The following is a 17,173-nucleotide window of genomic DNA, read 5'->3' as shown; positions in this document are numbered from 1 at the left end:
GCTTCCATTTTCAACATTCTATAAAGTTTTGCCCCTGAAAAAAACTGGTTAGACCTAAAATATGTTGAAACTGGCTACAGAGAAATAAAATGCATCAAGAGTACTTGTCTTTTAATGTCAAAATAGATTCAGAAAGAAAAGGGATACACGGTTAATGTCGATGTGCAGTCAAGGTGTGAAAAATCAATCACGTCAAAAATGACGTTAATCATGCGTTGTAGATATTGAACTCCCAAAAGCAAAATATGCCGGCACAATCAAGCGCGGATCTCTCCCAATGTATTAATCCATTTGGAATATTATATTCATTGAAGGCCACAGTTCATGACATTGCAAAGTCATATAAACAAGGCGGGTTTAAGTCCTTACTCAGCTCCAGGGTTTCTCATTAAGAAAGTGTATGAGGTAGAAGAAGCAGACAATGAAAAAAACAATGACGTTATCGGACGTCATGAAAATAAACGACGACAGCGCCGGGTGATCATATATTGTCGTTTTCATTTTATAATTATTTGGAAAATAATGAACGTATCAAGCTAAAATTTTCAACATTTCTGTATTTTTTGTTGATTTATGTTCCATACAAATTTTGAAAGCACAGACTACATAGTACTAATTTTATAGCCTCAGTCCACGAACTTTTTGATAACCCCTCGTATACTTAGTTACTTTGTTTAATAACCAGGAACGGAGAAGATTTTCAAAGAATTAATGCATTTTCACTATAAGGTCAATAGAGTCCCACCCTAAGACCAGAACCCCTGACCCTTGGGCCATAAATTCACAATTTTGGAAGAGGTATTCTTCCTCATCATAACTATATCGTATACTTAGTTAGTTTGTTTAATATCCAGGAGCAGAGAAGAATTTCAAAGAATTAGTGTATTTTCACTATATAATCAATAGAGCCCTGCCATAACACCAGAACCCCTGACCCAGGGGCCATGAAATTCACAATTTTGGAAGAGGAATTCTTCCTCATCATAACTATATACTTGGTTGGTTTGTTTAATACCCATGAGTAAAGAAGAAGATTTTCAAAGAAATAATGCATTTTCACTATATTATCAATAGACCTGCCCACCCTAGCTGCTAGAACTCCTGACCCTGGGGCCATGAATTTCACAATTTTGGTAGAGGACTCAATGGTCATTACATTCATGCTAACAGTTTGACTGCTTGATGTCCAGGAGTAAAGAAGATTTTTTAAGATTGCATTAATTTTAGTGGTATTACCCCCACCCCTCTGGCCCTCGGGGGGCAGGAACCATGTAATTTTTGTTTCCCTTCACCCATAGATGCTTTATGTCTAATTTGGTGGAAGTTGGTTGAGTGGTTGTAGAGAAGAAGCTAAAAAATGTTCAAATGTTAACACAGGACGCATGACACACAACGACCAACGAAATTGTCTGCTGAGATAGCAATAGGTCACCTGAGTTTACTCAGGTGACCTAATAAGGGTGGTTTCAGAGAGGCAGAATCTTTTTTTTTTTTACTTGAGAATGTCACTACAGTACCGACCGGACACAACCTAACAGAAAGCGAACCCGGAGCGGACCCCGGGTTTGCTCTCTGGGTCCGCTTGGGGTCCGCTAGGGCTGACCCTGAGCAAACCCGGAGCGCACCCAAAGCGAACCTGTAGCAGACCCCGAGCAAACCCGAAAGCGGACCCAGAGAGCAAACCCCAAATTCAGTAGCTGTCCCAGAGAGTGAACGCGCATTCGGTATTTCTTTACAGAGCTGTCAATCAGTATTAGCGATTAACCAATCAGCGTGTCAACCAATCAAAATAACATATTGATCTGTCGATTGGGATTAAAGATCGAACGTATTGATTTAATTCAATATAAATCCAAACATTGTACATTAGGGATGTCAACGAGTACCCGGTTAACCGGGTACTCGATCGAACGTCCGAGTATCAATTAACTAAAATCGGTATTCGGTTACTCGGATGTATATTTTTGAATATTTCTAATCTTATTTATTAATGCATTAAACAATCTGTTTAAAAACTTAAAATGCTCATTTCACTTGTACATACAGTAATTAGGGTTTACTACGACTCTAAATGACCGTTATCGCCTGTGGCAGTGTTTATACAGTAATTATCGTGACCAAGTACCTGGGGTACCTGGCTTTTCTCACCTTCGACTGCCTTCTTCCCTTATTTTTTTGTTTGGCTTTAATTATTTGTTTTCACTGAACATCGTTTAAGATCCATTATGTTTAAATAAATTAGATAATTAAAAAATTTGTCAATTCTCCGAGAAGCCGTAAATTCTCGGGGAAAGAGCGGATGATATTACACGTGCGATTGTTGATATGGTTGTGTTTGATTACAGGCCAATAAAACTGGTTGAAGGCAAAGGCTTAAAAAAAAACTGATGTCCATCGTTGCATCAAACTACAAAATACCGTCCCGTAATACTATATAAATCTAGGATCGAACAAGTGTACTAAAATCGTCAATCCGCTCTGTTAGGAGAACTTGATTAAGTTCAAGTTGATACTGTACGTAGCTCTGACGACTGATACCTGGTCGTCAAACGCGACAAAGATTTACATTACAATTACGGAGCAGATTATTTTTTTTAAACAAAAACAACTTGAACAACTTATGATTTTATTTCTTGTGTCTATCTGATAAATAAATTGAATTTAAAAAATTGTTATATTAAATTTCGTCGGGCACGAAGTGCTCATCGTTATTACAACAGAAATACATTTACGGATCGATAAGCCTCCTATCAGTGAATCTGGTTTTATTTCTACAAGAGTTTACAATGTTTTACAGTCTTCAATTTACTTGTTCAAATTTATTTACACTTTTACCGAGTACCCGGGTACTCGATCGGAAAAACGTCCGAGTAACCGAGTATTGAAAATTGACCGATTTGACATCCCTATTGTACATACAAGCAAAACGCGTAGAAGTTACAATGTAAATCTATTATGATAATTAAAATATTATTTAATATTTATTTATTTTAATTCTCCTGGTTGTATTTTATATTTATATGTTTATTTTCTTTTTTTAATTAAAGCAATTAATAAATTATATATTTTAATTTTCCACATAGAATGATACATGAATATTTACGTATTTATTTTCTTAAGTTCTCTATACCAGTATTTAAAGCCCATGGGTAAATAAATTGGTTAAATACATCAGTCAATGCATAAAAAAAGAAATCAATAATTGGTATTACAATTTTTACTAACAAAAAGAGGAGAAAAGAAAAATAGTTGGTCTTTGACAATTATTGTAAAATTTCATCATCTCAAGATACTAACATTGCAGCAATATTTACGTGCCCAATATTCAATAATTTTATTTCCATTTTCTCTATTTACGAATTCCTTTAAATTATTTAAAATTCACATCAAAATTATTGATTTTTTTAATCGGGCATGAAAAAAATAAATGTACATGTTCGTCTTCCTGTATATTTTTGAAAAAAAATTATTGCAGCAGGCTTATAGAAAACAATTTGAGTACAGGATTGGGATGACGACTCATAAAAATTTAAGAAAAAGTCATCAGGCTTTATTATTAAAATCTAGTCTAATTATGAGAGTTAATACAATTAAGATCTCTTTCTCTTTTGGTCTTGATGTTTCCTGTATTTATTTATATTCAAATATTTAGAAATATTTTTTAAAGATAATTTTTAATTTCATTAATGTGAGTGTGTGAAGTAGGGGGGATGTATTATTATATTCTTAGCAGACCGGGAGAACAATTGTTATTTGTCATTTTATTTTTGATCATTCTGATTAAAATCATACTCGCTCCGTAATTCTGAGTGTGAAAAAAGTCTGATACGATTTTTTTTAAATTTCCTGTAAATATTTATTACGAACTTATAATGAGTAACTACTATGAATGAAACCTAAATATATCACGTGTACAAAAGGTTAATGTAATTTATAGATGCGATATCATAATTCACGTGTTTGGCAACGATTTTGCAAAACTTAAGGAATAACAAATATAATTTTAAAGTATATAACGCATGAATTTGAAAGGTATTTTCTCTAGACGCTAACTTCAGTTTCACTTGTACATCATTCGATACATTGCAAATCAATTCAACACCTTTTTCTTCCTCTTCTGTGTTTGTTTTCACGTTATAACTAAAGAAAAATAAATGCATAATAACCCGCTGTTAAATAACTTTAAATTTCTCGGGATCGAAATTCCGAGATCGGAGAAATCAAGGAAATCAATTATACATGTAAATCTACGTCGAATGTACAGTTGAATTTTGGAAAATTTATCAATGTTCTCCATAATGTCACTGTTTACAAGTACATTGTACATGTATCGATCGCCGCATAAACAACAATGATTGATCCACATTCCCATTACTGTATTGGAATATACAAGGGGCGGGACTTAGTGGCGGTGAGATTAAAGCAGGGTCCACTTCACGCATCAGTGCGTAAAGTGGTCCCAGAAAGCGAATGCAGCGGACCCAGAGCTGACCCCGAGCGAACGCGGAGCGAACCCAGAGCGCATCCAGTGCAGTCCCAAAATTTCTGAAAGCGAGCCCGAAGTGGACCCCGAGCGAACCCGGGAAGTGAACCCGGGGTCCGCTTCGAGTTCGCTCTGGTGTTAGGTTGTGTCCGGTCGGTACTGTATATCAATAAAACATACATGTATAATTTTGCCATACTTGAGAAGAAGGGTTTCATAGATTTACCCCATATATTTCTATGTAAAGATATGATTGCCCATTATGGCCACACCTTACCCCTAAGTGGCATGAAATAAACAAACTTGAATTAACTCTAAATGAGGATGTTTCCATATTAATATCACCAATCATAGCTTTGTTGATCTTGAGAAGAAGATTTTAAATAGATTTTTCCTATGTAAAAGTTTGATCAGCCATTGTGGCCCCGCCCTACCCCCAGGGCTCATGATTTGAACAAACTTGAATCTACACTACCTGAGGACTTCCATATTAGTTTCATCTTTCCTGGTCTAATGGTTCTGGAGAAGAAGATTTTAAAAAAATTCCTATATATTCCTAGGTAAAAAACTTTGATCTGCCATATTGTGGCCCCGCCCTACCCCAGTGGGTCATGATTTGAACAAACATGAATCTACACTACCTGAGGATGCTTTCATATGAGTTTCATCTTTCCTGGTCTAATGGTTCTAGAGAAGAAGATTTAAAAAAAAATCTTCCTATACATTCCTAGGTACAGTACAGGCCTCACAAAACACGAGGCCCCGTGGACCGAAAGCCCACGTTTTGGCGTGGACCTTGAACCATGTCGGCATCTTTGAAGTCAGCGTTTCTGTGCACTGTGCAACACAGTGTGTCACTGTTCTGATGATAAATATTTTTAAACATTTTCATTGTCCTTATTTAATCAAATTAAAGCAACTTCCTTTTGAAATGTTTGTTGTACTTTTCCATAAATTAATATTGGTAATTTATCGTATACGGATATTTAAACTAATAAGATGTCTTAAAATTTAATATCGACGTACTTGTGTTCAGCAACCAGAAGTCTCTGTCGAGACTAAAGCTCTACTGGTTTGTACTTATATCAAAGGAAGAGAAAAGTTCTTAAGCAGTTGGGAATTGAAACTTTACCACAGCAATAAAAAGAATAATGATCCTTGATTAAGTCTCTTTATGTTCTTAGTGTAGTCTACTTGCACACCACATTATACATGTATTATAATCAGACTTAAACTGTATTTGGAGTAGCATTTTGAGAGTTTTAAACAGAAATTTTAATTTTTAGTTACCACGGCAACACCGTTCATTGAAATCAAAAACTGATATACAGAATTATGTATCTTAGTGTAGTCTACTTGTGTGCCAAGTTATATTGGAATCAGACCAAAACTGTAGGAGGAGTAGCATTTTGAAAGAATTTCACAGAAATTTCTATTTTTAGTAACCAAGGTAACACCATTCATCAAAATCAAAAACCGATATATAGAATTATGTATCTTAGTGAAGTCTACTTGTGTGCCAAGTTATATTGAAATCAGACCAAAACTGTAGGAGTAGTAGCATTTTGAAAGAATTTCACAGAAATTTCTATTTTTAGTAACAACGGCAACACCGTTCATTGAAATCAAAAACCAATATACAGAATTATGTATCTTAGTGTAGTCTACTTGTGTGCCAAGATATATTGAATCAGACCAAAACTGTAGGAGGATTAGCATTTTGAAAGAATTTCACAGAAATTTCTATTTTTAGTAACAATGGCTACACCACTCATCGAAATCAAAAATTGATTCACAGAATTATGTATCTTAGTGTAGTCTACTTGTGTGCCAAGTTATATTGAAATCAGACCAAAACTGTAGGAGGAGTAGCATTTTGAAAGAATTTCACAGAAATTTCTATTTTTAGTAACCACGGCAACACCGTTCACTGAAATCAAAAACCGATACACAGAATTATGTATCTTAGTGTAGTCTACTTGTGTGCCAAGTTATATTTAAATCGAACCAAATCTGTACGAGGAGTAGCATTTTGAAAAATTGTTTACAGACAAACAAAAAATTACGGGTAGACAGACGGACGGACGACGGACGCATTACTATCGCATAAGCTCTTCTGGTCTCTGACCAGTAGAGCTAAAAAAAATGTACAATCTCGTTTCAAGTTAAATCCTAATTATATTAGACATAAAAAAGTTCAATATACTATCATATTATAACACTAAGAGGAAACACACTTTCATAAATGCATTACTTGATAGTTTCTACTTTCCCTTTTAATTTTAATCGTGTTGAATTAAATTGTTGATACAAGATCGTTTTTCCCTATGCATGCATTCATATGTAGTACATATCCGATGTGTAAATTTACTAAGTCAATTAATTATTTTGTAAGAATTTTAAAAAAAAATATATGTACTGTGTCTTGAATAAAATTTAAAAAACAAGAGGCCAAAGGGCCTTGAATCGCTCTTTGATAAATTGTACAATCTATCAATTCTATTAGAAGCCTCCAACTCTAAGTATCATAAGACCCAAAATGCATCAACTGACAAAGTTTGATAACAATTAGCCAGTTAAGACTGAAGATATTATAATATAATTTTAAAATACCATAAGTAGGTCACAGTGACCTATCTTTTGATTGAAATTTTCTGAGGACTCAAGATGCATTAATTGACAAAGACTGATGATTCTAAGTAAATAAGTACCTGAGATATTCAACAGTAGGTCACCATGACCTACTTTTGGTCGACATTCTCCGAAAACCCAAGATGCCTCAACTGACAAAGCTTGATGATTCTAAGCCAGTAAATACCAGAGATAATTAAATATAGCCATCAAATGTCAAAAGTAGGTCACTGTGACCTTCTTTTTCATCGACATTCTCTGAAAATCTAATATGCATCAACTGACAAAGTTTGATGATTCTAAGCCAATAAGTACCAGAGAGATACTTCTATATAACCATAAAATGTCAAAAGTAGGTCACAGTGACCTACTTTTTGGTCGACAATCTCCGAGAACCCAAGATGCCTCAACTGACAAAGTTTGATGATTCTAAGTCAATAAGTACCTGAAATACTTAAATGTAGCCATAAAATGTCAAAAGTAGGTCATCGTGACCTACATTTTGGTGGACGTTTTCCAAAGACCCAAGATGCATTAACTGACAAAGTTTGATGATCATACATCTGAAAGTATTCAAAATGTGCCTTTTAAACAATTTGAAAACAAATGCCTGCAAAATTCAACAAGAGGCCCACGGGCCTTATAGGTCACCTGAATATCATGTAACAACTTTCCAGCGATCCTATTTGGTTCATGTTTTAATCCAAAAGCCATGAAATTCACAAATTTTGAAAGAGGCACCATTGCCTATCAAAGGGCAGATTTCAAAGCATTAATTTATTTGTAGTCAAAGTACCCCCATGGTGCTCCTGACCCAGTGGCCCTGAATTTATCTATTTTGAAAGAGGCCCCTCTCTTCATTATAAGGCCAGCATTTTTTTTTATGTTTAGGTTTAGTTATGAATATGAGAATAAAAAAGTCCCGAAGGAAAAGGAAATAAAAAAAAAAATTTTGATAAATCAATTGTACATTCTTTTTTTATGCTATTCTAATAGGCTCCTTACCACTGGACACATAATGCTTACAAATAGGAAAGTAGAACATTTAATTGCTTATTTCATCATCTGCCAGTTTGGGCCAGTTATATAAATTTTGTGATGTTGGTCAAAATATATTTTAAAAAATCAATTCTTTAAAAGTCTTTCAATATATCTCCATTCTTTTAATATGTGTTAGGTGAATGTGTAGACATTGTTCTAAAATTTACTTGATGCCTAAAATTATAATTCCTATAATAAAACAGACAGGGAGTATTGGGGAGTACGGTGAACATTTTTTCAATTAAGTGCAAAATAATTTCTTTGGCTGATACAAATGATACTACATGCCTGTATATATTTGTATATTCTTGCCTTTTAATAGTTAATTTTTTTTTATTTCTTCAGGTTATTGTTCATTTCTTCGTCAAATGGACTTAACTTCTCCCATAGTTTTATTCATTACATCTGATGCATAAGCAACCCTGTTCTGAAGAATGATGCTTAGACTGTAAGCTATAACAGAGACCTAAACAATGTCGCTGGCAATATGCAATAGCTACCACGGGCAGTTTAAAACCTGGGGGAGGAGAATAATTTACAGACAGATACTTTTAAAACGAATACATAATTATTTCACCAGCATGTCATTGTGCAACAAAGTCGTCAGCATTTTATTTGTCCTTTGAACAGGTGAAACGTTTTGAATGGCACTCGTATCGACGAATTTTACACTAAACCAAGATATCTTCTCAGATCTAGCTTTATTTACCCGCCGTTTCATCTTAAAACCGGAAGTGCGAGTTCGTAAATTTGAAATCTTGATCCCGACTCAAATTTGACATCATAAAGAAAAAAAATTATTTTAATTTTTTTCTGAAAATTCAAAACCTTGAGCGGAGGGTTTGTACAACTGAAAATAAAATAAATCCTGGCCTTAAATATGTAATTAGATCATTAGCATATTAACCAGGAGCAAAGGATAAGATGTTCAAAGAATTCATGCAATTCACTATATAATCATTAGAGCCCCACCCTAAAACAAGAACCCTGACCCTGGGGCCATAAAATTCAAAATTTTGGTAGAGGCACTCTTGCTCATCATAACTATGTACTTTGTTGGTTTATTTAATACCCAGGAGCAGAGAAGAAGATTTTCAAAGAAATAATGTATTTTCACTATATAATCAATAGAGCCCCGCCCTAACACCAGAACCCCTGACCCTGGGGCCATAAAATTCACAATTTTGGTAGAGGCACTCTTGCTCATCATAACTATGTACTTTGTTGGTTTATTTAATACCCAGGAGCAGAGAAGAAGATTTTCAAAGAAATAATGCATTTTCACTACCTACTTATTTAGCCCCGCCCTAGCACTCGAACCCCTGACCCCAGGGCCATGAATTTCACAATTTTGGTAGAGGACTCATTGCTGATTACAATCATGCAAACAGTTTGATTGCTTGATGTCCAGGAGTAAAGAAGAAGATTTTTAAAGATTGCATTAATTTTAGTGGTTTTGGCCCCACCCCTCAGGCCCCAGGGGGGCAGGGATCATGAAATTCACAATTTTTGTTCCCTTCACCCATAGATGCTTTGTGCCAAATTTGGTTGAAATTGGTTCAGTGGTTGCAGAGAAGAAGCTGAAAATGTTCAAATGTTAACACACGACGAACGACGAAAACAGATAGCAATAGGTCACCTGAGTTTACTCAGGTGACCTAAAAGTAGGTCACAGTGACCTAATTTTTCATCCTAACCTCTCAAAGTTTAAAATAATGGGATCAAATGTTTTAGAAAAGATAAGCCATAAAATTCAAAAAGTAGGTCACGGTGACCTATTTTTAAGTTGACCTTGTTTGAGGACCCAAAATGCATCAACTGACAAAGTTTGATGATCACAGTCCAAAATAGGCCCAAAATCAATTTGAAAACAAATGCCCACAAAAATTAAAAAAGTAGGTCATGGTGACCTACTTTTGAATTAACCTTATGTGAAGTGCTAAGATGCATCAACTTGCAAGATTTGATTATCCTAGTCATTATATAAGCAAATTATCAATGTTTTTATTAAGTGTAAATTTTGGTCAACTTTGAAGTGACCTTGACACAACATATCCTGACCCTTGTATGTAAGTTTGGTGAAAATCTGTCCGGTGGTTCTGGAGAAGATATTTTAGCAGCAAGTACTTTTTGTTTTATTTTCTTGATTATCTTCCCTTGTTTAAGAGTCTTAACCCTAGTTTTAGTATAAATGGTAGCCCTTGGGCCAAGGATACCCTGTGACATATTTGACAATGATTGGTCATGGGGTTTTTGAGTTATGGCCCATATTCTAAAAAGTTTACACAAATGGCCATAGCATTAGCTCTTTGAACCTTTGGCTCAGAAGAGCTAGTAATACGTATCAGACTCGCACATTAATTCTGCTCTCTGATAGCGTTAATTACTTTCATTGGTTCAGATAAGAATTATTGCAGTTAGACTAACATTGAAAATTTGTAATTATGTAAAATTTGGAGACAAATATTAAATGCGGTAAACTCGAAAATCTACTGAATTACACGCTAAATACAACAAGAGGCCCAATGACCTTGAATCGCTCTTCTGATAAATCATACAATCTATCCTAAGACCCAAGATGCATCAACTGACAAAATTTGATGATTCTTAGCCAGTTGGGGCTGAAGATATTTAAATGTAACTATAAAATACTATAAGTGGTGACCTACTTTTTGAGGACACCAGATGCAGTGATTGACAAAGATTGGAAGTACTTGAGATATTCAATAGTGGGTCACAGTGACCTACTTATTGGTCAGTTTATGCCTAAACTGACAAAGTTTGACAGTTCTAAGCCAATAAGTACCCTAGAATACTTAAATATAGCCATCAACGACAAGTAGGTCACCATGACCTATATTTTGATCATCATTCTCCGAGAACCCAAGATGCATCAAATAACAAAATTAGATGATTTTAAACCAATCAGTACCCGAAATTAAATATAGCCATAAAATGACAAAAATAGGTCACTGTTACTTTTTGGTCAACATTCTCCGAAAACCCAAGATGCATCTACTGACAAAATTTGATGATTCTAAGCCAATTAGTACCTGAGATACATAAAACTAGCCATAAAATGTCAAAAATAGGTCACTGTAACCTACTTTTTGGTCAAGATGCATCGAATGACAAAGTTTGATGATTCTAACCAATAAGTACTTTAAAATATAGCCATAAAATGTCAAAAGTAGGTCACCGTGACCTACTTTTTGGTTGTTAATCTTTGATGCATCAACTGACAAATTCCAACTAGAACTGTCCAAACGGGATAAAATACCCCCCGCTGTGTTTTTCAGAAGTAAATTTTTCCTTATAAAGATATGTATCAAACATGAATTATGAAATTTTTCTTCCAGTGACCTTGAACTTCCCCAAATGACCTTGGGTCAAGGTCATGACACACCTTTGGGTCATGGGCAATCTTTGTGTGAAATGAGAACCTACCAAGTTTATGCATTAGAAAGATATGACCAGGACACGAATTATGAAATTTTTCTTCCAGTGACCTTGAACTTCCCCAAATGACCTTGGGTCAAGGTCATGACACACTCTTGGGCCATGGGCAATCTTTGTGTGAAAGAAGAACCTTTTATCTGGACCAGACACGAATTATGAAATTTTTCTTCCAGTGACCTTGAACTTCCCCAAATGACCTTGGACCCACCCTTGGGCCATGGGCAATCTTTGTGTGAAATGAGAGCCTACCAAGTTTATCCATAAGAAAGATATGGACCGGACACGAATTCTGAAATTTTTCTTCCAGTGACCTTGAACTTCCCCAAATGACCTTGGGTCAAGGTCAACACACACCCTTGGGCCATGGGCAATCTTTGTGTGAAATGAGAGCCTACCAAGTTTATCCATAAGAAAGAAATGGACCGGACACGAATTATGAAATTTTTCTTCCAGTGACCTTGAAGTTCCATAAATGACCTTGGGTCAAGGTCATGACACACCCTTGGGCCATGGGCAATCTTTGTGTGAAAGGAGAACCTACCAACTTTATCCATAAGAAAGATATGGACCGGACATGAATTATGAAATTTTTCTTCCAGTGACCTTAAACTTCCCCAAACGACCTTGGGTCAAGGTCATGACCCACCCTTGGGCCATGGGCAATCTTTGTGTGAAATGAGAGCCTACCAAGTTTATCCATAAGAAAGATATGGACCGGACACGAATTATGAAATTTTTCTTCCAGTGACCTTGAAGCTTAAATGACCTTGGGTCAAGGTCATGACACACCCTTGGGCCATGGGCAATCTTTGTGTGAAAGGAGAACCTACCAACTTTATCCATAAGAAAGATATGGACCGGACACGAATTATGAAATTTTTCTTCCAGTGACCTTGAACTTCCCAAACGACCTTGGGTCAAGGTCATGACCCACCCTTGGGCCATGGGCAATCTTTGTGTGAAATGACACAATGGACCGGACACGAATTATGAAATTTTTCTTCCAGTGACCTTGAACTTCCCCAAACGACCTTGGTTCAAGGTCATGACACACCCTTGGGTCATGGGCAATCTTTGTGTGAAATGAGAACCTACCAAGTTTATCCGTAAGAAAGATATGGACCGGACACGAATTATGAAATTTTTCTTCCAGTGACCTTGAAGTTTCTTAAATGACCTTGGATCAAGGTCATGACACACCCTTAGGTCATGGGCAATCTTTGTGTGGAGTAGTAGTATTCTAATGTCCCTCTGTAAGAAAGATATGGACCGGACACGATTGCACAGACAGACGGACAGACAAGGTGATTCCTATATACCCCCAAACTTCGTTTGCGGGGGTATAATGATTCTTAGCCAATTAGTACCCGAGATACTTAAATCTAGCCATAAAATGTCAAAAGTAGGTCACAGTGACCTACTTTTTGGTTGACATTTTCTGAAGACTAACGATGCATCAACTGACAAAATTTGATGGTCATAGGTCTAATAGTATTCAAAATATGCCTTTTAAACAATTTAAAAACAAATGCCTGCAAAGTTCAAAAAGTAGGTCACAGTGACCTACTTTTGATAAATATGTTTTAAGGCCTCTAGATGCATCAACTTACAAGATTTGGTGATTCTAAACCTCTTAGTGTCTGAAATAATGGGATTAAATATTTTAGAAAAGATTAGCCATAAAATTCAAAAAGTAGGACACGGCGACCTACTTTTGAGTTGATGTTGTTTGTGGACCCAAGATGCACCAACTGACAAAGATTTATGATCATAGGCCTTAAAGTGTCCAAAATATGCCCAAAATCAATTTGAAAACAAAAGCCCGTAAAATTCAAAAAGTAGGTCACTGTGACCTACTTTTGATTTAACATGGTGTGAAGGCTTAAGATGAATCAACTTACAAGATTTGATTATCCTAGTCTTTATAGTAAGCAAAATGTCAACGTTTTTAATAAGTGTAAATTTTGGTCAACTTTGAAGTGACCTTGAGACCACGCCCTTTTTACCAGGGTCATGCCTTGAACAATTTTTAATCTTCAACATATCCCAACCCTTGAATATAAGTTTGGTGAAAATCTGCCTGGTGGTTCTGGAGAAGAAGATTTTTTAGCAACCAGTACTTTTGGTTTTATTTTTGTTGATTATCTCCTCTTGTTTTAGGGTCCCACCCCTAATTTTAGTACAAATGGTAGCCCTTAGGCCAAGGATACCCTGTGACAAATTTGACAATAATTGGCCAAGGGGTTCTTGAATTATGGCCCATATTCTAAAAAGTTAATGCACACCGCACGACGCACACTGCACAAATGGCCATAGCATTAGCTCTTTGAGCCTTTGGCTCAGAAGAGCTAAAAATCACCTGCCAAATTTTTGTCAAATGAAATGTACTAACTTCAGTACGAATATTAATTCATTCTGAGATATACATGTATCATATGAAAAATGAAAAGAAAAAAAAACATTTTGCAAAAACATATACTATTATAGATATTTAGCGATTTTAGAAATGATTTTATCCCCCCCCCTTTCTAGAAAGCCATACGAATCAGCTGGTTAAAACTTTATCAGTAGTCTGAAAATTTATGTTATGTTTTTAAAAATCTTAATCTACGGGATATATGCTTTTTTGTGTCTGAAAAGGGCTAAATAAATTAACAAAGTACATGTAAGTTTATAATCATTGTTGTAGTGAAACCTGGAAGAATTTTACTTGATATCAGTTGATGGTGTTATACACTTTGAAGAATTTGAAAGGTGTGATAAACATACGGCACCCCTGGCCCACCGAAGAATATATTTTTGAAACAGGTATGAACTCAGAACTGACCACAAGAATGTTTCAAGTCACAAGATAAATTCTTTCCGCGTAAACAGACTTTCAGAGTCACCTAGGCATGGGATTTTGATTGACAGGTGATGCACAAGGATTTCGTGCATACAGCATACATGTATACAGAGAACGAATTGATTGCATCAAATGGGTTTAATATGAACCAAAGTTGTGGAAATTAAATAGAATTATAGAATGAATAATCTTGACTTCCGTAACTTAAATAAAATGAAGAATTTTTAAAAAAAATTACAGACTATATATATGTAAGAAGGGGTTGTATGAGTCTCTCTCTCTCTTTGGTATTGCTTTTTACACACTTTACAAGAAAAGAAAACCTTATTAAAATAAAGAAAATCCTTCTTAAATAATTACTTACACTGAAAGGATTTTAACAAGAGGCATGGGCCACATCGCTTGTGGCTAGGAAAAAGTAGTAATTGGTTTACACCAAAAGTTTGGCCCCGCTCTACCCCCGGGGGTCATGATTTGAACAAACTTGAATCTACACCACCTGAGGATATAAATATGAGCAATTATGGCTTTGCTATTCTTGAGGTGATGCACTAATAAAACTTTGGATTTCGTGCATACTTGAACAAACTTAATTCTACATGTATACAATTATGAGAAGAAGATTTTAAAGAATTTTCGAATTGATTGCAAACTCAAATGGGTTTATATAAATATGAGCAATTATGGCTTTGCTATTCTTGAGAAGAAGATTTTTAAAGAATTTTCCTATATATTTCTATGTAAAACTTTTGGTCGGCCAAATAACAAACTTGAATCTACATTACCTGGGGATGCTTCCATATAATCAATTATGGCTCTGCTGTTCTTGAGAAGAAGATTTTTAAAGAATTTTCCTATATATTTCCATATAAAACTTTGGTCGGCCATTTTGGCCCCCGCCCCCCCGGGGGGTTACGATTTGAACAAACTTGAATCTACACTACCTGGGGATGCTTCCATATAAATATGAGCAATTATGGCTTTGCTGTTTTTGAGAAGAAAATTTTAAAAGAATTTTCCTATATATATGTAAAACTTTGAAGGGGTTGTATGAGTCTCTCTCTCTCTATAAATGTGAGTATTGCTTTTTCGGCCACACACTTTACAAACTTGAAAGGATGATAAGTTTCAACTTTCCTGGCACAGTGGTTCTTAAGAAGAAGATTTTTAAAACATACCACCAAATTTTCACTAATTCTTAAATAATAAGGGCATGGCCCTTCACAAACTGAAAGGATGCTTTGTGGCAAGTTTGGTCGAAACATAAAGTAGTGAAACACAGACAGACAGACGGACAGCTGGACGGACAGCTAGACAGACGGACGCCGGACAAAATGTGAGTCACTTGAGCCTTCGGCTCAGGTGAGCTAAAAACATAAAGTAGTAGTCTATGAAAATAATGTTTGCTGTTGCCAGAAATACGCTTGGAAATTATTGCATTGATTTCATATTACTGTCGTATTTCATACTACATACAGTCTATATGACAGGAATGCAGCTCACAGAAATTTTCTCTTAGTAAACATGGCAACACCATTCATGGAAATCAAACTGATGCACTTAATTATGTATCTTAATGTAGTCTTCCTGTGTGTCAAGTTATACTGAATTCAGATCAGAAACTGAAGGTGGAGTAATGTTTCTTCAAGGAATTTCACAGAAATTTCTATTTTTAGTAACCAAGGCAACACCGTTCATCTAAATCAAAAACTGATGATAGAATTATGTATCTTAGTGTAGTCTACTTGTGTGCCAAGTTATATTGAAATCAGACCAAAACTGTAGGAGGAGAAGGATTTTGAAAAATTGTTTACAAACAGAAGGACAGACAGACAGCTAGATGGAGGGACATCTTACTATCACATAAGTACTTTTAGTCTCTGACCAGTAGAGCTAAAAATGGGGAAAAATGATATCTTTTATTTTTCTAATACTTACTACATATCCATCAAACTTTCCTTTCAACTCAGTAGAATTAGATGGAACTGCATCCCAAACAAATGTAGCTGTTTCATGTGTAAATGATTGTGTTTCATCCAATGCAAAATTCTTTGGCCTAATGGTTGGTACTGAAAACATTATACATAGTATATTAAATTTCTGATATAAAAATCCATCAAATGAATCTCTCCAATTCTTTAAGTGTGAAAACAAGAGACCCAAGGGCCACCAGTTTTTTTTTTCACCTTTGCAATACCTATTGTGACCCAAACTTCTGCCAGGGGGTCATGATTTGGACAATTTAGAACCTACACTACCCAATAGTCTGGTCCTGATTTTTAAAAAGAAGGCTAGAAATAACTTCGAACGGCAAATAATTATTATTTGGTCCAGCATAGATTTTAACCTATTTCAAGTATGCTGAATCCAAAAAAATATGCTGGCGTTCATGAAAATAAAGAGGTCAAAATGGCGATTCAACATGGCAGACATCCAATTTTTTTCTAATTTTCTCTTAATGTCATTCAAAATGGAGAAGTAATGTGCGAATATCTCACTGAGTGTAATACAACTATAAAATTGATAATAGAATGCTAACATTATTAGTTTAACTCAGAAAATTTAGTTGTTTCTACACTTAATTCGAATTTTCTCTGATTTATGTCAATTGTTTCTATATTCTGCTTTGGTAAGGATTTTACATTTGCAAATAACTATACACTGCAGATTTGTATTTTTTTTCTCTGCATCTCACTATTCTACAATTGAATGAT

At 35.3% G+C, this 17,173-nt stretch overlaps 1 protein-coding gene across 1 annotated transcript in view; it reads right to left on the bottom strand.

The window, feature by feature from the left end:
• Positions 1–16,528, bottom strand: part of LOC134261983 (neuroglian-like) — a gene marked incomplete at its 5' end in the record, with an annotated part of 183,150 nt that extends 166,622 nt beyond the window's left edge. Inside the window, one exon of the mRNA XM_062744366.1 lies at positions 16,398–16,528. Coding sequence (XP_062600350.1) covers positions 16,398–16,528 — 131 coding nt within the window. The remainder of the gene's footprint in view (positions 1–16,397) is intronic.
• Positions 16,529–17,173: the final 645 nt, after the last annotated feature.

The sequence above is a fragment of the Saccostrea cucullata genome, unplaced genomic scaffold, assembly GCF_032062105.1.
Source record: "Saccostrea cucullata isolate Sc308-1 unplaced genomic scaffold, CSIRO_AGI_Scuc_v1 ctg916, whole genome shotgun sequence".
Lineage (NCBI taxonomy): Eukaryota > Metazoa > Mollusca > Bivalvia > Ostreida > Ostreidae > Saccostrea > Saccostrea cuccullata.
Note: the sequence above shows the minus strand (reverse complement) of the source record. Positions and strands in the feature narration are given on the sequence as shown.